At 47.7% G+C, this 24,788-nt stretch overlaps 1 protein-coding gene across 1 annotated transcript in view; it reads right to left on the reverse strand.

Annotated features, from left to right (window-relative positions):
* TOX2 (TOX high mobility group box family member 2) overlaps positions 1-24,788 on the reverse strand; it is a 152,340-nt gene that overhangs the window by 41,068 nt on the left and 86,484 nt on the right. The window contains exon 3 of the mRNA XM_086622990.1: positions 22,061-22,306. Coding sequence (XP_086479116.1) covers positions 22,061-22,306 — 246 coding nt within the window. The remainder of the gene's footprint in view (positions 1-22,060; positions 22,307-24,788) is intronic.

Here is a 24,788-nt window from a genome sequence, read left to right on the forward strand (position 1 = left end):
AAGAAAATCTCCATGTGTGGTAGCCTGACAGCACTCTCTGATGACTTATAGTCTTTTAATTGGGCATTTTTAGCAGCAGCACTAAAAAGTAATTATCAAGTGGCTGTATAATTCAGTGAGGGTTTCTATTTTAAGACCGAACTTTTTCATTCAAAAGCAAGGTCCTGCTCTGAGAAGAGACTGTAAAAAGGGCACTGTGGGACTCTGCATCTGCGGCTTCTCAGCAGCACCACGTAACATTGGCTTGGTTCAGAAACTACAGTATTTCCCCCCACAACTGCCATCCTTGCAAACAGGGTCGGTGAGGTGGGACCGAAGGCAGCAGAGACTCGGTAGCAGAGATTCAGCATCACACGGGGCTGCAAAGGGTTTCCAGCACCGAGGTAAGACCCAGGGAAATCCCTAGTACTCAAACGCCCGCACAGATCAGAGCTGCTGGGTGAAAATAACAGCTTCTGCAGCCATTGCTTTATTTCCAGAAAAATACGGATTTTTTTAAATTTTTTTTTTTGAGCAAACACCCAGCCAGAACATCCTCATGTACACGACCCAGCCTGCCTGCTCGCTCCAGGGATAATATCGCTGTCCCTCTGTTGGATGGGGTAATCTTATTAGCAAGTGGATGAAGGAAAAGACCAAAGGCCAAGCAGTTTATCCCAGCGGGGGATTTGGCTGATTGCTGATGTGACCACGAGCTGCTCTGAGGCTCTCGTGTCCCGAGGTGAGCGTAACACTGCAGTGAGGGTTGGGCTGAGGGCCCCACCAGCTCTCAGCTCACTCCGCGTCTTGACCCCTCGGCCCCTCCTGGGTACCAAGAGTGATGTTCTTCAGCAAGGAGAGGTGGTCAAGAAGATTCACAAAGAGTTTAAACGCTAATTACAAATGGATCAGCTGAGCAAACAACTTAAAAAATGCATAAGTTTAACGACACAACATTATTATAAAGTTATTAGTGTGTCAACACGTTTTCGTTGGCTTGGAGTCGTCTGAAGGATTTGAGACCCAATGTCAAGGAAAATAACTTCTGTACACTTTTCTCCTATAGCAATCTATTCAGATTTTCGTAACCCCAAAAGGCACTCACAGTACCTCCAGTAGACACCTATTTTATATATTACATATTTATAGATGTATGTATTTATATATTTTATGTACGTTTCAACTTTCTTCTGCCAGTAGAGACAGTGGACTGTTGCTAACCACCCATGGCCTGGCTGGCAACACTCACCTTGCTAAAATCTAACACTCAACACTGAACAGATCCTGGTAAAAGGCATTAGAGTAATTTTATATCTGGTCCTTTTCTAACAATATGCCTCCACCACAGGGCTCGACATTCCGCGCGGCATTTGCTTGCCGGTATCTGAATTTGATTCCTCACGGGGAAGATTCTTCCCTCCTCTGTTCCCCTGTGCACACGGCAGGAACCACCATCTCCTCTGTAAACTCTGTATTCCTTTTTTGTCCCCCCTCTAGGACAAAAAGCTGGTTTGGCATCTCTTAATTACGGCTTTGTCGCTGGCAGTTCCTCTGTTCACCTCAATCTTTATTTCCAGTGACACGAAGCGTGTGCCTGTTACGCTCTTCTCTTGTTGATGCCTCTTGTTCCAGATGAACCGCCCGTGAGTCAGCGGAGGGTTGGGCACCCGTCGTACTTCCCCATAAATTAGTAAGTGATACCTTGGCTTGAGTTGTGAGGGTCTTTCAAGAATAATCAGCGCATTTTTGTTGGTGTTCCTTCAAGCCACTTCTCATGTACCGCAGCTGGCGTATCGCTTCAACCTCGCGGTAGAACAGAGACAATCATCACGCTTTGTACTGCTAATGCCTTTCTTTTTTTGATCCATGAATAATTTTTTTTCTGCCACTGTAGCAGCTCTCCCAGAATATTAAAAGCCGCGCAGCCTCCTGCAGCCGTATCAATGCGGCTCTGACGTGAGTCGGAGAGCTGCAGCGCTGCCGGTGATGTCAATGCATGATTCAGACACATTTTCCTTTCTGCTCCCAGATCCTGGGTCTGTTCTGCCTCTCTGGGAAGGGGGGAGGTTGGCTGAGCTCCTGCAATTTGCGTTCACATAAACTGGAAACTGCTGCTTTACTCTGTCCAGCTTGAAGCGTCTTCTCCCCGAAGCCCGGAGGAACCGCAGTGGGTAGATCCTGGTCTCCAGGACCCTAAACAGGATGGATCATTACTGATGTCGCCTTCTGCTCCTGCAGGATCTCCCTGTCTCGTGGACTCTGTGGGACTGACAGCTCCCAGAGCTGCCTCCAGCCCAGAAGCAGAATCTGCAGAGGCAGGATGGATGGTCCGTTGAGAGAGTGTAGGTGTAGAAGAAAGTGGGACAGACACTCCTAACCTGTGGAAGAATTTGGTTCTCGCCTTTTTGGCAAACACCAGGTTTATGGGCAAGTGCCAATGTTTCCTTTCAAAATTCTCATACATCTCCCTGGGATTGACGCAAAGTTCAAGATGCCCCTTATTTCCTCCACGGCTGTCCGTGAATGGAGCTACTCACACCAGTGATGCTATCTGCAAAGATGTTCTGCCACTCTCCTCAGTTCCTTGATTACACTGACTGCCCAGAGGGCAGGATATACGCTGTGTATATTCACAGCTCCTGTTTGCCTGTCACCAGAGGTTACCCTCACCCTGTGAACACGCAGTTCTCCTACGTGGCTAACCCATCCAGGGCTGAGCTGCAGTACCATGGCACAGACTAGGCGCTTGGCTGCCTCAACTCTCCAGAAACACAAGCTGAAGACAAGAAACTTCCCCTGATGCACAAGTGCAGGGTCTTATCCTCTGCTTTGCCATTGCAGTCAACGTTTGCAGGGGGATGAAGGACCAAGGAACATCCCTTCCTGTGATACCATCAGGAATGCTGCCACATTCCTTTCTCGTGTATGGGGTGAAGAGGTTGCAAACTGCAGCTATCCCCATCCCTCCAGCCCTTCCCCTCCTGCATCTCAGCCACTGCTCATCCTGCAGCATCAGTGCCTGTCCGCTGAGGACCAGGATCGGTTGCCCACAACAGGCTTTCACTCCTAACTTCAGCTGCACCTCATCATCTTCATGTCTACTAATGTCTCTTCAATATGTTGCAAAGAGAGAACGTGAATTATTTTACTAACTCTCACTTTCAACATACAACTGTTCCTTTCTGCTGAATAGCTGGAAAAATTAACATCTATGCAAATAGAGGCACCTAAAATGTGGACTAATGCACCTGAGCTGGGTGTCTGGTCCTCCTCAAATCCCTACAGAGACATTTGCTCCATCCCAAGGTAGGTATTTCAGACAGGTCCAATGAATCACACTCCAGAAGAGCCTCGTCACTGTCAAAGAAACCTGCGTGACAAATTCAGCCGTGGCGACCAACTCCCACCCCAGGTATCACTCCAGAGTCGGCTTGTCATAGGCATTTTCCACATTTGCGATGTTTTTAACAAAATGGCCTGGCTCGATGTTTGGCAATTGTTATACTCATGACTCAACACTGACACTGCTCTGCACTTGGCAATCGTTCTTGGCTTCAGCTAGAAAACCTGCTTTTTCATAAAACCATTTTTTTTTCGAAGGACTCTGTAAGGTACTAGCTCTTAAGGACTTTTCGGAACTCCCTTGTCAGACTCTCCAGCAAGACAGGTACAGTCTATACTCAGTATCTCTGGCACAATCTCCCTCAGGGCAGCGGATTTCTCTTTCTTCTCCCTATCTCCATATTCTTAGTTGTTTTGGGTTTCAAATCACCTAAATATATATTTGTACTATGACCAGGTACCATTGGTTTTCCCCATGGTGGGTTATTTAGATGTTGTAGTATGCAGGCTCAGAGCAGTCAACTCAAAGGCAATGCCCTTTCTCAGTAAAACCAACCCTGCTGACCTCAAAAATACTTGGTGCTCCATGCTGCCCCATGTCAGGTGCCTTGAACTCCTGGCATCACACAACGTTTCTTTGCTGATCAAAGCACCATCCTGCAGGACCAGCTTCCCTTTCTGCAGAAAACAGGTAACTTCACAGCACAGGCTCCAGAGGAAAGGGCTCATAGAGCCAAGCCTTTACAATCTCATAAACCAGATGCATGCTCAAGTCTTTCTGCTTAGCAGCACTGTTGGCTACACCATTTTCACGCTGAATTCAAAGTGGCTGAGAAGTCCACTTTGCTCATGTTAAATATCTGTGTTACTATTCAGTGATAAATACAAGGAAGAAGGAACTAGGAAAAGGTTTCTTGGAGGAAATAGTAAGCCCAGCTTTCCTTGAGCTAATGCTGTTTTCCACAACTTTGGCACACGTCTTCGTGTAAGGGAGAATCAAGCTCGTAAAGTCTGGTTGCAATATGTATTGATTTTAATGATCCATGTTTTTAAAATCAGTGTGGATTATGTACTACACAGGAGCCATCTTGCTACAGCCATAATTGTAGATATTCATTGAATTTTTCCCCAGAGGACCGTCAATGTAAGCTATAACCGAAGTCCAGTTATTATTATTCATGGTGTACACGGCATCAGAGCGTGCCAAGTGATTGACTGGGTGTTAAAAACGTTACCGGCTGCCTCCTCACACCTATTTATTGTAATCATATGGCCAACTTACCACACAACACAAACACAACAAAAATGTAAATACAATGGAACGTGATTTAGAACTATTGCAAGAACGATTGCGACCTCCGGCTGGAGAGCCAGCCCCACGTCCACGCACGCATCCTCCAAGGACAGCTGAATAACGGAGTTCAGCATCACCCAAAGGACGCGAGAGCAAAAAAAATCTGGTTGTAATAACTTAAAACCTTTGACCATTCATGGGCAACAGTAAAAATCAACACGAAATTCGCAGGCACTAGTGCTTCCAGAGGAGTGCAGTGCTTGCCGGTGAATGGCTCAAATAAATCAGCATGGCTGAATTGTTGCTGACTGCACTAAATTCATTGTACTGTACATGACTTTTCTACTTCAGTGGGAAAGCAAAGCAAAAGGGGATGAAGCAAACTGTCACTCAGGAGAATTCCAGCTCCAATCAACCATCACGGATCAGGAAACGCAAATTTTCAAAGGGGCCTCAATTTAGTCCTGGATTTTTGCGGGGTAAGATCCCAAGCGCAAACCCCAAAGGCAGGATTGCCACAAACAAAAGTTCTCCTGTGCAGACCTGAAGTCAGTGCACAACGGCAGCGCGTGCGGACACGCACACGCAAATCACTCCTTGCTCGTGCAAGGAGCTTGGAAATGCACCTCGGTGTGACGCGAGCAGATCCAGGCTTTTCCCCCTCAAATTCTTTGGAAACTCACACCAGGGAAGCTCTATCAGGTCACGTTTCATCAATGCTCTGACTGTGAGAAGCCAGAGAAAAACTACTTTTAAAAGTCCCACTTGCTGGACCTTCAGATTCCACATGAGAGTCCCTTCTGCAACCAGCTTAATGTTACAGATCTTCAACCCGCCAGGCTAGCAGAGATGTTTACAGATCCATGCTCTTAGCCACACATGCAGACATCCCATAAATCAGCAGCGGTATTGCTCTTCCACTTGGCATTAACACAATACCTTCATCAGGGCATAATACTCGGGCTGAACTTTGGCTTCCATCCCTTCAGGAACGGGATATCTGCCCTGTAAAACACCGCGGCAGAGCCCCAGATGCCGAATTATAAAAGAAGGACGTTCAAAGTCAACCGTACCCTGGGTGGGACAGGGATCTCTGATTCGCCTCACAAATTCCCCAACACAGTTTGTACGAGTCCCTCGCACGAGTAGGGCTTCACCGGTTCAGTCTCCGCTTTTGTGGAAGGATTAAAAAACCTTTTTCTTTCTGTTTTGGCCTCTACTGTGTTGGTTTGATTCTTAGGGCAACTCTTGCTTAGACGCTGGGTAGACACTCTAGAGCATCTACCGGCCACCATGGAGGGGCTGAATTTCTGCCAGCAAAGGACAGCTGCTGAAGAAGCAAGGACACCCCTGCAAGAGGACAAAGCAGAGCAAGAAGTGCTTGGTCCTCTCAGCAAGTTGATAAGATGGAGACAATAGGAGGACCCATAAGTACAGATCTTTCTGTCCTTCATTCTGCAGTGCAGATGCATAAAAATTAAACTGCTGCTTCACTTATAGCTGCCTGGCATCTAAGACACCTGCGTGAGGGCTCTGTAGCCGCTTCTAAGGCCACAAAGACAATCCTGTCTCCAGCAAATATCTGCTCAATGCCCAGACCATCTCTGAGCTCCAGGGTGTTGGTCATTTCTGGACATTTCTCGTGGACCTTCCAGATCTCCTACATCCCTCAGAGAGGCCTGATTGTACCCTCAGCTCTGATATAGGAAAAACAAACCCAAATGTATGTTCTTATGAGACAGCTGCAAGGGGAGCTGGGCTGTGGTGCCCACAACTCCTATCATGGAACATAAGCTCAAAAAGGAACGGATTTCCCAAAAGAGTGAACTTAGCCAATACTACCAACCAAACCAAAACCAGCTGGCTGTGGAGGCTGAGCGGAGGCCTGCCCCATCATGTTGGGTGAGAAGGCAAGTGCTTTCTATCCCACCATGCCTGCCAAGACATAGAAGTCAAAGTAAGAACTCAACTGCAGTTGCTGATACCAGCTTTGGGTTTTGCAAGAGACTGGGAAGGGAATGTGTCCTAGCTATCCCATTTTCACCTGTTTTCCCATCTTGTCAGAACTGGATGTCCTCAGTTCAGCTCAACATGAAAATGAAAGGTAACAGGACTCGCCTTGAAAGGAAAGTGATTTTACTGTAGGTGAGCATGCCACCTCCTCCTTCAGATTAATGCTAACCAGATGGCCAACTGTCTGGAGACTGTTGCTAAAAAACACAGGCTGAAATAATCAAAGAGTCTCTAGGACAGATACAGAAAACTGATATAGAACTGGAAACATGCCATGAAAAAGCCCAACTAGTGAGAAACGTGGAGCTGCGAGCAGGGTTGTCTCCAGCACCAGGCAGAAACCCTCTGCGACAAAGCAGGTGGATTGGCAAGGGCAGAAGATGAAACCTCCACTGTGTTAACAACTGGAGCTCAGCTCTTCTAGAGACCATTTCTGCACATGCAAACCATGGGAGCATGAAAAATGCACCTTCAAAGAGGTGCCTTGCCAAGGTTGGTCTACCCCAACATGTTGGCATTAGTATGAACTGGAAAAGAGCAACGGGACAGACCTTCTCTTCGTGTTAGGGAAAACAACGCTGATGAGACACGCTAAAAATGTTTCAAGTAATAGGAAGTTATTAATGCTTTGAGGTTTGATTTGGGAACATGCCCAAATCTCCATCCCTATTCTGTCAAGGTAAAGAGGACCGAGGCTTCGGATGCAGAGGGAAACGACACAGATCTGGCTCGCGGGGCTACACAGCAAGGACAGCAGAGTCAGTACTGATTCTGTCCTTTTTTTTAAATGATGGTCTACGGCAAAATCAGTAGATTTAAAGTGTTCCCAGTAGCCCAAAACAGACACGGCCCAATTCCACCTCATTTTACCTCAAATGAGACACGATACGGGTGAGATGGGACCTGGTGCTCCTCGGCTTCAGGTTAATTCCAGTTAGAAATTAGCTTTGGATTTATCACATGTAGCAACTTCCTCCTCCTCGCCACCAACATGCATTTTAACATTTACTACAGCAACTCTCTATCTTTTTGTTATCCTCATAAACATTTAAAAACTATCTTTTTGGTGTTTTCCTCTTCACCTCTCTGGGGCAGTGAGTCCCAGAGTTTATCCTGGCTGCATGGAAAAAATCATTCCCTTTTTATTGCTCTGAACTTCCAAAGTGCAATTCCTGTGAGGTTTCCTTGTTAGAGGATACTCCTGCTCTAGCTGCTCTGGCTTGTTTGTTCTACGCACTTATATAATTTCTTTTACTTTATTCACCTTCTTCTTCAACTTACCACCTGCCAGCATAGAGGAGCTTTTCAGGCTCATGATAAATCCTATTTCTATTCTCTGAGCCTCTTTTTTTTTTCCTTCTCCTTCTCGCCTGAGACAGGCTGACCAGCACTGCACACAGTATATAACTCTCCAAAAACGCCCCAGGAATTTCTCCTGTCTTCCAACACCTCGTCGCTGCGCAGGGTTTTTTGGGGAGCAGCCCACGTGCTTTTGGGAAGTGAATTTAGAACATTGCAAGCTTTACGAGTAGTGAATATTTTTCTCCCCAACATGCACTAATTCACATTTATCAACACTGAACAAGCTGCCTTAGCAACCCCGCAGTCCATTTCCTTCCTATGCTTAAATCTCTCTGAATTCCCTTCCTTCTGTCCCAAATATGTCCAAACCCTCAAATTTTATTCCTCGCTGCCTACATCCAGCATCGTTAATAAAAAAGCATAAACAACATAGCAACCAGGGCAACAACAAAACCTTGAGAGACTCCCACAAATCATGACGTGCATGGGTCTTTAATCACCGCTTTTCCTCCTCATAGCCAGACAATAACGTAATAAAGAATGGGAGAGACTGGCAAAACGTGCTTCTCCTCTACAGAAAACATCCTGGGTCAGGACAGCTACTCCCTGACTGACCCCACTCTTTGCTATTCCTTTTTCTTGCTGCAACACCTCAAATCACCTCAAATTCATCCATCTCGTGCAAGGAGAAGGCATGTTCTTCCCAGCTTGCCAGTCATTCCATGATCTTCGCTTGCTCTGCTCTCAATTTCTGGAGAAACCAGATGGGAGAAGTATTGGTCAGTGGGGGGAACCGTGTCCGATGCAGCCCCAAGCTGTAAGGCCACAATGTCCATCATGGGGCCACCCATGTTGGCCACTTTGAAGTGAATGAGTCCACTTTGGACTCCAACTCCAAAGCGACAACCAACACAAAAGCCACCGGCTTCAGACAAAACAACATCAGTGCCTCTCTGCCGGACACCCGCCCTGGGCGCTGCGCTGCCGGCGGCTGGAGGGGAAGGGATCGGATCCTGCTCCCTCTCACAGCACCATGGTGTTTAGCAGTTGCCTACCGCAGGTCACAGGACATCTCGATCCATCAGGAGAAACGCCCACTGCAAGAGAGGGACGTGGGAAGTGTCACACTGGCGATTTCTGGGGCTGTCGAAGAATCGCAGGGACACATTTCTCCCTCCCTCGCGCGGCCGTTCGGAGAGACCAAACAATTTCCACGGTGGAAATGGAAGGTTCCTAATGGGATTCTGCAGAGCTGGGAGACAAATATGACAGGCAGGCAGAGCATTATGGAATGCTTTCCAGCCGGCAGAGCCCAAGTGAAACACTCGGACATGTAACATTACCAACTGGCTCGCTGCCACGCATCAGATGCAGAAACATTCTTCTCTTCCCGTGACAACCTGCATCTGTAGCAATCATTATAATTTCTCTTGACATCGTGTCCCACACCGCTTCGCAGAGGCAGGACTCAAGCAGCATTCTTCATTTGAACGGTAACTTTGGGTTTTCTGGGCTGTGGGGATGTAAAGTGTTTCAGCCTGTACCACTAAGGCAGAGGAGATGACAGCCATGAGCTGTGGTTTTCAGGGTGTCCTTCAGAGGCTCAATGCTTTTGGTCTCCTGGGGGGCTGGAATTTGGCAGCTGGACCTATCCAGACCGACACCCACCCCACTGGTACGACGCAGGGAGAGATTTGGGGTGTTTGTGTCCTCCCTTGCTCTCTACCGACGTTCACTCTGACAGCAAACCCTACCGAGGCCACAGGCAGGAGAAAACCCCTCCGAAAAGGCTAGGATTGCCATTTGGATTTACCAGCTGAGGAAATCTTACCTACCAATTAGAAACCATTTCTCCCTTCACTCCCAGCAATCAGCCCAGTGGCTGATGTAGCTCTTTGATCCCCTCATTGCATAACAAAGCCCGTTACAGCCTATTATTTTTATTGTAAGCACTTTCTGTTATTTGCCTCTAAAAATGGCTCCCATTTAAATAACAAAAAAAGACTTACTCAACGCGCACACACCTACAGCAGTGAAGAGTCATCATAACTTGGGCTGAAACAAAAGCCGTGGAAATTTCCATCCTTTTGTGTTCTCCTGCCCCGGGCACGTGCCGGTGGCAGTCGAGCTGCACAGATTCTGCCTCCAAAACCAGTCAATTGAGTATGAAACTTCTGGAAAGGCAACCAAAGGCAAGCCATGTAACGCAGCACGCGTTGAGCCTCAAAGTTGCACGGACCCTCCTCGTCAGCAAGGAAAATCCGGAGGGATGAGTTGTTGCTGGAGCAGGTTAATGCAACCCGGTAACATGCAAAGAGGAGGCAAATGACAGCTAAGAGATAAATACGATCAATTTAAGGGATAAGGGCAATTAAAGATGGGCTGCAACATTGATCAAAACGTGCAAGATGGATGGCAAAGGGTTGCCAGACATGCTAGTTTGGTGGGATAAATGACAGCACACAGTTTTTCCTGCATCAGAGGTGTTGCTGGTTAAAATTGCCAAAAATAAATTCTATTTACAGCTGCCTGATGCACTTCAAAGAAGACTTTATGTTGCATTACGACATGGGGCATAAACGCATGTGGGAGCATGAAGACTTGATGGTGTCACAGAGGTTATGAAATTAAAAAAACCTTCAAAAAAAATTTCACTTGTCTTTCGGAGGCTTTCTGCATGGCACAGCCCCACAGCCACCGCATCTCCTCGTTATTCCTACGGAAACAAGTGCACGTCGCAAAGAGGGGAGCGTAGCACGGGACGGGAAGGACAACAAACGAACTGAATATATGGCACAAGCAGCCAGTGGGACGGAGGAAGCTCTGCCTCGTTGGCAAAGCCACCTTCTCTGCATTAGATCATTGCTGTCACTCCAGATCGGTGGCAATGAAACCTCAGCTTTGTTTTGCAACCCCATGCCGACAGAAGGGACAAGCAGTGAGACGGAACGGGACGTGGGGCAAGGCACAGAGACACGTGCTTTGGGGATTACTGCTGCCTGGAAATTACTCTACTGTCCTATGCATGACCCAAACAAAAGTAAGTTCTCAGATAACCTGCACCATTGACCCACGTGCACAAAATAAGGCACAAAGACAGTATTTTGGGGAGGGTGGAAGCAGATTCTGGTTGTCCAGCTGCAAGAGGGTTGAGCACATCCAGTAAGAGGCAGAGGAAGAAGTAAGAAACTGCAGCTCTCACATGAACTCTTTGCAGTGCCGGTACATTCGTACAGCCTGGGTTGCCAGGGGTGCACAAGTCTTGGTAAGCAGAGAGTCCCTGGAAACACATCAGTATTAACTTTGCATGGAGCTTTTAGAGCAGGTCCAGAGGAGGCCACGAAGATGATGCGAGGGCTGGAGCTATGAAGACAGGCTGAGAGAGTTGGACTTGTTCAGCCTGGAGAAGAGAAGGCTCCAGGGAGACCTTCCAGCACGTAAAGGGGCTACAAGAAAGCTGGGGAGGGGCTTTTGACAAGGGCGTGTAGTGATAGGACACGGGGCAATGGCTTTAAACTGAAAGAGGGGAGATTTTGATTAGATCCAAGGAAGAAATTCTTCCCTCTGAGGGTAGTGAGGCACTGGAACAACAGGTTGCCCAGAGAAGTTGTGGCTGCCCCATCCCTGGAAGTGTTCAGGGCCAGGCTGGATGAGGCTTTGAGCAGCCTGGTGTAGTGAAAGGTGTCCCTGACCCTGGCGAGGGGGGGTGGAACTAGATGACCTCTGAGGTCTCTTCCAACCCAAATCATTCTATGATTTTATGAACTTTACTTACTGTTCTCAAAGTGATTGGGGTCTCTGAGGTCCAAAGAGGACCTAAAACCTTTTCACCAAAGACCACCAACCTTTAGGCAAAGACAGTCTGACAAGGTTTATCTCATACTGCAATTAAAGGCAAAGATGCTTCGTAATGCCCCAAATCAGTCTGCATGGGCAAGGGTAATTTCAACATTTTCTGACTGTTAGCTGACTGTTCCACCTTTTTGTCTTTTCTAATGCTAACTTTTGACATAATTTCCTACATTTTTACAAATTGTGATAGAAGGGAAGGAGATGGTCCCCCAAGGATGCCAGAGCCCGAGCAGCTGGGGAAAGCTCATCAGGCACCATCCTCCCCCAGGTCCTGGGGCCAAGGTGACAAATCCTCCATGAGGAGATGGGGAATTGACCACCTTGGGGCACTATTTCACCAAAGCCACATCGCAGAATCCAAGGAAACTCTCTTCCAAGCCTTTAGTTCATTTTTCAAAACACGGATGTTTCATATTGTCATTTGCTGGATTTTTTGATGTCAGCACAATGTGTTTTTAACCTCATCCAGAAAAACTGTCAAAGTGGGGATCTGTGCTAAGAAGCAGAAGAAAAGCCACCCTGCAGGAGCACACAACCTGAGTCTAAAGGGTTAAAATTAGGCTAAGCAACAGGCATCCATCCCCAGGTCTGCATACTAGAGACAAACACATTTTAAGATCAGAATCAGTTCTTAGGAAAGATCCATCTCATGCTTTGAACATGCTTACTCCTGTTATTTGATATTGTTCTGAAAACCTCCTTTATGCTGTATTCATCTCATCTGCTACTGTAATTCGGAGATTTTATTTTCCACTATATTTTTAATTTCTATCATGTTTTATTTATACTACTGTCTTTTATGAAACCCCAAATTTCAAAACTGACATGAGCATCACACACATAAAGTAGACTTCTTGTTATCAACACGGCATAGGAGACAAAAACCGACAGGAATAAATCTTAGGTTTTCTGTCGGCGAGACGTTCTGCAAAGTAAGTGACATTTCTCAGCAATACAAATCGTACATTAAAAGACAATTTTCAGAACATGATCCCAGCTACGGAGTGCAGCACCATTACGCAAAGTAATATCGAAGCTGTGCTTTAGCAAACGCTGGTTTTATGTTGTACTAGTTTGGCATCAAGATTGCATCGGGTCTTGCGAGTAGACTTGGGAGTGATTAAGTTGGCTGCGCACAAAAGCCAGTTATTTGGCAAACTGTCAACACGGCGTAATTGATATTTTAATTACACTGCTAATACGTACACGCTGTTCACAACGAGCCTCCTCATCGGTGCGACACAAGCCGCTTATTTATAGCACTGATTATTGTTCCGAAGAAGTTTGTTTAAATGCAAACTTAAACGCAACGGGTAAGATTTCACACCGCTACAGAAGCAAACCCGACTGTTTCACAGACACCCAACGGCAGCCAACGGGGCAAACAAGAGGGACCATCACTCGACGTACGTTCTGGGGATACCACGTGTGCCCTCCCCGCAGTTACCGCACCGTTATTTTAGTGGGACTGCCCCAGAGCCACCCGCTTATCAGAACGATCCCGACCAACTCAAGGAGAGGAAAGGAACGATTAGGAGGATGAATTTCTATGGAATAGTTAAAGGTGCAGCACAACCGGATCACCACGAGGTGCAGAGACGCTGCTTCCAAGGAACCTCGGGATGGGACCTGCTGTCTTTTTGGCCAAGCGTTGAGTCGGGGGAGATAAGGACCCAGCTTGCAGCACAAAACCAGAAGAGACACAGACAAGAGAGACACTTCTACAGCCAGACTCGCACGCACACGTTCGCTCCCACTGCGAAAGACCCTGCCAGCACCGTACGATGTGGTGCTATAGGTAAGAGCACGTTTTAATGCTTTCCCACAGCCCCTCATTACGGGACAGAAAGAAAAGGGTGGACATGAGCGGGTAGCGGTGGCTGTGGCACGAAGAAGGATGGACGGGGAAGACCAAATCTAGATCAGGGGCACGATGAACAGGGCGTGTGGGTGCAAGAGCACTGTGTTTGACAGGCTGCACATCTCCTGTGCGCCTCTGGCTATTACTGTGTCCCTGTATATTACTTTTCTGTCTTGCCTCTGTAGGTAGCAAGTTCTCCAAGGTATCTCTTCCCTGTAGGTTTTGCACTGTGTCAAGCACCCATGCCTCTAGCCCAGGTATATATAAAATACATGACATTACAATTGTAACAGCATGTAACTGTAATAATAATAATAACAGTAGTAGTAGTAATAATAATGATGATGCAATAATATAGAGTAAAAGTAATTTATAGGTGGATATCATGGAATATCTCCTACGGGTGAGATCTCCTAGAAGATATAGTAATCCCATGCAACTCATCCTTTGAGAGGTACCAGGCAGAATTTGTCACATTGAGGCAGGATCGCCCCAGGCAAGAAGCCGGCACTGGTGGGAGCCTGCAAAGCTCAGGAAGATCTTTGCTATCTCCCAGGAAACACACCAAGCACTTTGTGCGTATCACAGTCTCAGAGCCCACCTCCATACAGATATGCCGAAAAGAAACTGGGCCTGAGAGGTGCTGGCCATCAGCCAGACCCTTCAGCCATCTATAAAATTTGGAGGCTACAATTAAGCCTCTTTCCTTGGAGGATCTGGGCTGTTAGGAAGAAGACTGCATCAGGAAAACCTGCTTTATGAAGCACCAAGGAGGAGATGCACAAAGACACGAAGAGGAGCAGTGTCCTTCTCCCTAGCTGGGTACCTATCTGCTTTTTGGAAAATCACTTATTGAAAACCCATTGGCCATTTCCCTACGAATGCAACACGCTCTCGGAGTGGCAGCGCCGGCTTCCCATTTCGTCTCCTCCTCCTCGGCCCTCCACCACGCACAGCACCAGCCAGACATGGGCAGGAGGCACGTCGAAGTATGGGGACTTCACGGCACAAAACAAAAATAGGATTTAAAAGTACTGGAAAAAGCAATTTGGCTCATTGCAAAGTAAATTAATTTGTTAAGTGTTGTTGCTTTCTTGGGGGCTGTGACCAGAGCCACAGGGGATGGACCAATGTCGACTGGAGAAGGGAGCTGGGATTGCATCTTCCTCTGGAGAAGCTACTCCGGGTGAATGTTGAGGGGGTCACCTTGCTGGGGGTCACCAGAGGCCCAGCAGCCTACCCTCGTGCCCAGCTGAGGAGCAGTTCTTTTGCGGGGAGGCGGCTCTGAGAGGTTTTCAGGACAAAAGGCAGGTTCCCATGCAAGATCCCCACTCTGGCAGGTGAAGGTCATCTTGATGGTGACACTTTGCCTCCTTCCTTTCCATCGTTCAGGGTTTAAATCTTGCATTACTGAGCAAAACCCGCATCTGCTTTGCTTCTCAGCCATCACAACAGCTCACTTGCATGAAAAGCCTATCAGGTCACTTTACGTTCTCAAGTCTCAGATATGGGGTACCCATGGGTGAACCCAAGGACTGACCAGGCCAGCGCACTGGTAGGAGCTTGGTCCCTCAGTTTCCCTTTTCTCCCCCACAGCCCGGTCCCCGTAAGCACTGCTGTCTCCTGAGCACTCGCAGAGTTGGGACCTGGCCGTGACTCCCACCACCCTGATTCTCTCCCAGCAGCACCCAGCGGGAACCACTCTGAATCACCTGCATCAGCAGCATGAAAAGAGGGGCTGCTGCTCTGCGAGGAGCTTGTTCCAGTGTTCAGGACGCTCTGGGAAGACCTCCCCTAGAGAAGACGACTCGTATTCCCATAGGGACCAGCACTTCTGCAGGCACCAGCTCCGTTCCTGCTCTCCCCAACTGCAGAGAGCTCAGCCGCGACGGCCAAAACTTCAGAAAGCAACTCTCCATACGTGCACCTTCCGCGGCGGAAGCGTGCTTTTAAATACATACAGAACAATTTACTCTTAGATTGGGAATCTTGTCTCCCGGGTTCCGACCTGGAGTGAAATTTTATGGCCAAGCGATCAAGCTCAGGGGGAGGCGTGGAGGGACGGGGGGTTTCAAAGGAAAATGCCAACAGATACTTAAAGCCAGAAGCATGTGTGGGTGTTGCTAAATTAAGCTCGCAAGTAGGTGGGGCAAATGCCTTAAACGAGTTTGTGAAGGTAAAATAACGTTCATTAAAAATAGAAAAACAACTGAAAAAATATCCTTTGTATTCAACTTCGCACTCGTACATCATAATGTTCCAGTAAAAGCCCATTTTCCCTTGAGATAATAAAAGAATTGAATTTTTCCTTATCGGTCATCTATTTTTCTAGCTAAAGCTATTACTCCCTCTCTGCGGTTGCTAGGCAACAAGAAATATTAATAGCAGCTTTTATTAGCTTAGCTTTAGCAGTGGAGTACCAGAATGAGAAAATGGAAAACATAAATGTGTTACATAAATCTTTCAACCTTTCAGGGTTTGTGTTAGTCTCTGTTTTCATAATGATTTATTGAAGTGATGGTTCATTTATGAGAAAAAGGAGTGTGAAATAAGAAAACGGAACATTACCCTGAAGGACTGTTTGAAAATAAATAATTATAGGAGGTGAAGAAAAGCTGTTTAAAACCATTTTTCTGAGTTTTATAAAATTTAAAAAGACATATTTCTTTCATTTATTGCCTCGGAGAAAAACACTAGCAGGGAATTGCAAACAGGGCTCTGTTTAATACAAAGAACCCTTCACATATAGTTGTATTATTATTATTTTCCACCAAGGGCTCCTGTTCGGGAGTTTAGTTTTTAAATACCGAACCATTAATAAGCAGAAGGACAAATTAGTCAGAACCTAAAGCACACAACCAGTTTGTCAGTGCAAACTTCTCCGGGACTGAAACGCGGGGGACTCTGCGGAGTTTTCGCTACTGGTGACACGGTGCAGCCTGCGGGTCGACGGAGCCCGCTCGCGCGTGGCCGTTTATTCATTAAGGCTCTTCCGACGAGCATGAACTTGCTCGAACGGGCACTGCTGCACCTACCTTGCACTGGGATGTAGGTTACTTTAAATGGCTCATTTGAACAGGCAGTGACTTAAAGACATCGAAATATTTGTGTATCGGAAGTCTTTAGATTTAGATCGGTAGATTTAGATTAGATAGAAGGAAGAAATTCTTCCCTCTGAGGGTGGTGAGGCACCGGCACAGGTTGCCCAGAGAAGTTGTAGATGCCCCATCCCTGGAGGTGTTCAAGGCCAGGTTGGATGAGGCTTTGGACAACCTGGTGTAGTGGAGGGTGTCCCTGCCCATGGCAGGGGGGTTGGAACGAGATGATCTTTAGGGCCCCTTCCAATCCAAACCATTCTATGGTTCTATGATTCTATTTACCAACAACACGGAAGCTGTATTGCCTACCGGGACCATGTACTTCCAACGGCTTAGATAAAAAACTGGCATTCTTACTTGGCTTTTTTGTCAACATCTAATCATTTTCCTTCTCACATCCTCTATTGGAAAACTTCCAACACTCGCTGGGTCTGTACAGCCACATCCAGCCATGTTGCCTATCATCGAGTATCCTGACTGTGTTCCTAGGGTCATACCCTGGGCTATCCAGAGAAAACTCCTGCAATTCCCACTGCCTCTGGCTCAGGTTATAAATAAGAAATGTTGCCATGTTTGATGGGGAGCAGCGGTCTCAGGAAGGACAGGAGCTGGGGAGAGACTTGCAGAGCCAAGAGAGATGGCCAGAGGGCTGGTCTTGCAACCTGCCTTGAGGAAGACCTAGCTCAAGGTCTTCTGGTGGGCACCTGAGAGGATGTTTCTCCTTGGAGCCCTTGGAGCGCTGGGAAACAGCTATTCAGATCACCAAGTCAACCAACCAACTCTTCAGGAATTTCAGGGCTGCGCTCACCCTTGTGCCACAATTCACTCCCCATCTACCCTTTACTCTCTCCCCTCTCCATAAACCAGTTCCACAGGTAATTGGAAATTTGCTGTTTTCACATCATGAATATGCTTTGCATCGCTGGAGATTTTTAATATTTTTCAAATAACTTGTTTTCACTCAATAAACTGAAAGAAAAAACTTCCAAGCTGTGACTGCAGCCTTTTCTTCACTCGAGCTGCTGATCCAGCTTGCTGCGAGCAGAAAAAAGTTATCCCATGGGGAATGTTAGTGCCTTTAAAATAGCCACAAATATCTCTCACCGTGAGAAGCACCAGGAAGATGCAGACACGGGCATCGTTGCTAATCTCTCCAATCAAACTCTACACACCTGCTACAAAGCCAACGTTTGCTTGTAACAGCTGCCACATGGCCAAAATGATGCTTCCCACACAAAAATACATGGCTGTGCCCTGATTTCACCAGGACATGGCAGAGCAGGAAAGAAGAACGGCAGCTGCAGCCCCACAACACATGCCACAGCAGAACAGGCTGGTTTTTCAGCACGTCCCACCATGGCAACGTCCTTCACTGGGTTTGGTGGAGCACAAGATTTCGGGGTTTCCAAGCAGTTGTGGTGGGCTCCGGGCAGTGCTGTCACCCTGACCAGGTGCTCCCAGCTGCCTCCCAGCCCAGCGCAGCACCCGGGTACCGGGCACTGTCCCACTTGCTCAGCAGAGATACCCCCAGCCCCCTCCGCCACTATCTAATATTTATGGAAACACGTTTGCGCTGGATTGAAGGTCCTTGAGCTCTGACCTCGATTGCCCTTTGCTTCTGTCAAATGTGTCCTACGAAATCCCTTCTGAAATCTCATTTATTCACAGCAGCTCCTTAACCCGGCACCTCCCCACCTCGCCGGCGATCGCCGCCGATTCACGGTGTTCCTCGGCCCCCTCCCCATGGCCCCGCAGCCCCCGGTCCCAGCCCCGGTGTGGCCCCAGCCCTGCGGACCCCCGGTGGGCTCAGCGGCTGCTTGTCCACACCAGGACACTGCTGGGATGCTCACAGTGGGCAAAGCCATTCTCCTTCCAAGGAAAACATCTTTTTTCCTCTGACTGTTTTTTCCTAAGTATTCCCATTTCTCAATGAAAATCACATCTCTCCTATTTTCTTCCCCTCCTGCCACTCCTCCTCTTTCCCTCCTCTTTTCCCATAGCAAAAGAAAGGACAGTAGAAGAAAAAAAAAATCCACTGTATTAAGAATTTTCTGTTTGTTTCTCGTCACCAAGACAAAAAATCACATGCCTTCCCCAAAGGAGCCAGCCCTGCCTCCTCCCCAGCCCCCCTGCACCCCGCTCCGTCGGTTTTCCCAACGCCGCATCTCCTGCCAGCTCTTCACATGCTCTTGTCCACCCATCCCTCCTTCTCTCCTCTCCAGCTCCCTGCATCCCACCTTCAGCGTTTGAAAACTCCCTTGACTTCTGAAAACTGATAGGGGAAAAAAAAAAATAAAGAAAAGGAAATAACGTGACAGAAACAGCAGTGAAGAACCATGTTGTGTAGACGCAGACCTGGTCAACGGGGTAGAGCGAAGCGTGCAGAGGCCGGTGGTGTGAAAGGTGCTCTGGATGATGATGATGATGATGATGAAGGGACAAGGAAACACAGAGATGACAGCGGATTTGGTTTTTCCTCATCAGGGTACAGCTCCTTTGCTCAAAGCAGGGTGTCCATCTCCCAACACCCCAGGGACGGGCTGGAGCCAGAAGCAGGGTCTGGCACACAGCAAACCCACCTTCGCTCTCCAGCTCTCATCCTGCCACTGGAATTTCTGCCCTGATTTAAACCTGACTCTGTATTCATCTGCATCACAGGAGCAGCAGCCTTCTCCCTTGCAGAGGAACTGGGAGGCTTAATTCAACCTAAGGATACTGCTGGGACATCCCAGGACAAGAGACATTGAAGGTGATGGCAACCTGAACCTCTATTTTCCTTATTCACTTCTGAGCTGTAGAGGAAAACACCAACACCATAGCTCTCCCTGAGTCGTAGCTCACCTATTTCCAATAGCTTGAGACATTTTTTTTCCTGAGGATGCCTTAAAAAAATCCCAAGGCTCAAGCTATAATTTTAGAGGAAAAGTCTAACCGGTGCCTAAATGTTTTACCTTGAATTGTTTGTCATTTGTCACTGTTATTCAACCCAAAAGACATGGCAGCCGAGGCAGGAAATAGCTGCGGATGCGAAAACCAGTACGAACCACAGCGAAGAGCAGCAGCGAGGAGAGAGGCTCCAGCATTTGCATGAGCAACGTGGGTCCTGGGACAATGCCCCATCCTCCACACACCTCCTCCTCCTCCGCGCTCAGGTGAGGCTCATCCCCAGACCAACTTTCCATCGCTACCCATGTGGCAAGAAGCCCCCTCTTTTTGGAAGTGTCAACAAACGAGCCCCTTTTCTTGACCCAGAGGGTCAAGAACACAAACGCCCACCCGAAGGCGGTTGAGTTTCGGGCAGGGTCGTAGCCCATCGCACACCCGGCGTTGCGATGCCCGAGGCACGGCCGGCTTCGTGGGGCCACCAGCGAGTGGGCTATGGCTTGAGGGGCATGTGGGCAGGAGATAGGAACTATGTGAGTTTAAAAATCTGCTCTATGTCTATGATTTTATTGCAAAAAAAACCAAGGGGCTAGAAGGTGTTATCGTTCAGTGTGAGAAGTCTGATGGGATGGAAGGAAGGCTTTGGCAAGAGGGTAAGGCGGGATTTAATTCTGACCTAAAAAGTGTGACGCGGTTCACTCCCCGACCTATCCCCCTTGCTGCTGGCACCTCCGAAGATGTGTTACAGCTCCAAGGATTTCCGCTCAAAACCAAACAGTTTCAATTCACTATTGGCTGGAAAATTCAGGGTTCACTGGATTTTTTATTTTCGTGGTAAGGGGCAAACAAATTGTAATCTCTCCATTCTACGTTTACAGCCCACTAAGCCTCCTTCTTATCTTCTCTGGCTCAGTCCTGATTTATTGTCACGATGCTGCATTTGTAAAACAGTACCATAAAGTTAGAAAGAGAACATTTCTCAAGGACTACTCCAAAATAAATTATTTCAGACGTACAGAAGCTGCTTAATAAATCTCACTATTCTTGTTTCTTTAGGTATTTTAGAAAGTGATTTATAAGTGCAATATCACCTCTCAAAAACGAGACAATCAACACAGGATAAAATTATCGTGTTATGAAAATAGGGGTCAGGCAAAGGGGCTGTGCTTTAAATTAAACCAGGGAAAAATATTTCATCTGAAATTGACTCTTTTTGTCTCAGAAATGAATGTTTTAATCACCTAAGAACCTAAAAGCTAACACAGAGGCCTAAGTAATATTTAATTCCACAGAAATACGCCCGCGTTCAATATTGATGGGCAGAACATGATATTTTTCTTAAACACACTAACGATGAAGCTTGGGAGACGCATCGAGACTTTAGAAAGCCTTGGGATTTTCCTAGACCAAGAGATAATATCCCATTTAAATATTTAAATATCACTACCCTTCAGCCCGTTATCTACTCAAGCAATCGACGCCGAATGCTCTCCAGCGAGCGCCGAGGCAGACTCGCAGCCGTGCGATTTAAGTAAAATTAACTCTGTTTGGTATCGACGCCTTCCAACGGCACCCACGAAAATCAATGATCTTAAGAGAGAAACAATGCAGAAAACTAACCACAGGGCTAAATCTGCTAAAGAGGGAAATGTTATTAAACAGCAACAGTATTAATTCAATACCACTGTCAAAAGCAAGTCACAACCTTTCCCCGGTGCTGCTGACACCAGAAGCATTGCAAGGTCTAATTAGCCCTGAAGTTTCTTCCCAGAGCCACACTTAACTTCATTATCCCTGCCTTATTTATTCCTACAAAGAGTCATTTGAAACTTTGCAAGGTATCGCCTTGCCACGGCGGGAGCCAAGAGGCAACTTGAGTTTGCCAGAGGGATCTTGTTCCCCTCGAAATCCAGAGGACAGCTTTGCCTTCATGGAGCATCTGCGCTTCTCCCGCTGATGCCACTGGGGCCGCCCTGGCAGCAGGACACAGGGGTGATGGTCTGGGGGGGCTTTTCTCCGCAGGGGAAAGGACGCGGGGTGTAGGGGCTATGAACGAGGGGCTTTGGCTGGGTGCCTTCACACGGGGTTGGGGCACACGTGCTTTGCTCAGTTCAGTGAGGATATGATGTACACAGAGAAAAACAAACTCCCCCCCCTGCTCTTGAGCAGTTCATAAGGCTCAGGAAGACACCACACTAGAAACATAAAATTGCCACCATGAGCATGGCCATGTGGGTGACCACAGCATCTGCCACTACACCCCGACCTTCGTGGGCAGCAGCGGAGTGAGGTAGGGCTGTGTCACCATGTCACCAGCCCTTCCCAACCCCCAGTGCAAACATCTCATCATTAACATCCTTCTATGTTCAACGGAACTCGTAACACGACAAACAGAGCGGCTTTAACGAAAGATAAGAAGAGGGGATAGTCACTGACCGTGGGTAGCTGGCTGGAGAGAAGATGCCCATCCTGACTCAACATGTTGGAGACCATGATGGCTGGCAGGTCCATGTTCTGGTAGGGGTACGCTGGTATCAGGCTGTTCGGAGGGAGGCTGTGGCACAGGGAGTGATATCCAGTTTCGTGGTCCACCAAGTGGAGGAGGGAAGGATCGGGGAGGTTAGGAGGTGTTATGGGAGGGATCTCATAGTCTTCATTATTCTCGTTCTGACTGTTATATGTCTAAAACATAAAAAAGACATTTGGCAATGTGTCACTGCCTTGTTGGTTCAGCAAAGAAAAGTGATTATTTGCCTAAGAAACACAAAAGCACATCCCAGTGAAAATGGTTTTGTTTTAATGAAAAAGCCACCTCCAGCCCCGGACACCACCGGGTTGTAACCACATAGAAGGCAGATAGGGAGTGTGGCAGGGCTGCCCCACCGCCAGGGACACTGCAGGATCCGCCTGGGACATCGGCACTGCTCCCTGGCCCATGCTGCGTCCCTCCAGCACACCTTTAGCTCATCAAAACCTCAGCAGAAACCTCGCAGAGCCCACAGCCAGGAGAGCACGGTTGTTTCCCAACCAGCTGCTGCATTTTTAAGGCAAAGTCCTTCTCTGGGAACCCAGCTCAGCTCTTACAGTATCTACAGTTTGTATTTTCAAGAGTGTTTATGAGAATTAGCTCAGTAGAATTAACTAGTACTTGGGAATGAAATACCTGTTGATTCCTCACAAACTCCAGCTATAACCAGGTTTGGAAATGCAGTCAGCACATGGTTTTTTAATCTTTTAAAGCAAGCCTGCATGACTTCACCACACATGGAGATCCTTGTATCTCCATGTATGGAGATCCTTCCTGATATCCTCACCCAAACTGCACTTGGCCAAGCCCTCCCTCACCTCCCTGCCGACACTCCCTCGAGGCCACCATGAACCTGCAGCGATGTTGGTGCTCCTTGTGCTTCCCAGGTTTGCTGGTGCCTTGTTTACTTCTAAGTGTTCCAATTTATACAGAGAAAGAATATGCTATAGCACCCGTGCAATCCTTTTCACTTCAGACAAAAACATATTTGCTTCGTAATGTAAGTGTGAATCTATCCAAAATTATCAATTATCGAGGCAGAATATAATGAGTGTCTGGCAGAGGAGGCTTATTCTAAACATCGACTGTTTCACATATTATTATAGCATATGAAATTCTGATTAGCTCTAGTATTATACGCACGGATTTTAAGCTAAATTTCTCAGATCACCTAGTTTCATGGTTGGATTTTGACTTAATACTTGATTTAAGAGCAAAACCCCAGATGTGTGCAAAACCAGTTAAGCGCTGTAGGCTTTATTAATCCATTGCCCCAGAGCTCCCACTTGGATCCGTGCTCTTCATCACCCCGGACTGCAGAGAGAAAACTCTTAATAAAGTGAAATAAACCCTATTATTTAACTAGAAGTCAGTGGGCGAGGCGGCAGGGGGCCGGGCAGTATCCATGGGTAGGTAGAAAGGTTCCCAGTGGGAACGCTCCGGCACTGCCTGGGAGAGACCCAGGGTGTTGGAGCAGGGGGTCGCTCCTGCCTCGTGCCTCACCCGCCAGCCAGGGCTGGACCCCCACCTCCTGCCCCGCTGCAAAAAGAGACGGAAAAAAGCGCAGGTACCGCACATCCCCTTCACCTCCACCTGAGATTCCCACCGGCTGCGGGGAAACAGGAGCACACGGGAAATCCAAGACGGAGCCCGGGCTGAGATAGAGAACGTGTTGTTCGGGGGAAATTCGAGCCCAGCTATTTTCCCAGGCAGCTCCTGGCCAGCAGTGGTATTCCACGGGAGAGGCAGGAGGCCGAGAGGGATGTCCACGGCAGCAGACGGACAGATCCCGTGTAACACATCTAGCACCAGGTTTCCGTTCGGGCTGCGCGCTTCGAGGCACACCGATTCTTTCTCGGCTCTTTAAGAGGATTTCGCTCCACGCTTTGCGGGAAGGGATTTAAATAAATCATTGCACAGCAAACTTGTTCCTCCGACCGGTTTAGTTTGGTTATCAGGTATATAAGCAAGTGGCTTTGCTGTACTTCACTAAATTATGTAAAACCCACTCAAAGTTTCCTAAAGCTTCTCTTCAAAACGACAAGTTCCTCGTGTCGCGGCAGAGCAGCTCACTGAAGGCTTTGAGGTGGGTTTGGAAGGAGAGCGAAAGCCCCATCACCCCACTCACCGCACCCCCCGCATGTTTCTGCCTCTGCTCTATTCAGCTGGGGGAAAAAAAAAAAAAAACGGAAAAAAAGAAAAAAAAAAAGGAAAAAAAAAAGACCTGTTTAAATCACAAAGGTTTCCGAATACCTACAGTATTGTGCAGACATACCGAAATCACAATCAAAGCTGGACACAATCACAATCAGATTAGACAATATCCAATCAACATAATCAGGCTCGGTGCCTGCCAGCTCTTACACCCTTGGCACCACGACCAACTTTCCAAAGCAAGGCACGTTTCTTCTATATGTGTTTTAAATCGATGGCTACAAAGATAAGGAAGGGAGATGAGACAGACAGACACGCGGGAGGGTGGGAACGGGGGTGGTTTGTTGTCACACGCGGTGCCTACTGACACGTCCGAGGTGACGTCTCCGTCCCCACGAAGGGTGGTCTCGCAAAAAGCCATCAACTCAAACCAGCAGCACCCAACGCCCCTTCGTACCACCGCGTGGGCTACGCCGTAGATGA

Source organism: Tauraco erythrolophus, chromosome 18, assembly GCF_009769465.1.
Source record: "Tauraco erythrolophus isolate bTauEry1 chromosome 18, bTauEry1.pri, whole genome shotgun sequence".
NCBI classification, from domain to species: Eukaryota; Metazoa; Chordata; class Aves; order Musophagiformes; family Musophagidae; genus Tauraco; species Tauraco erythrolophus.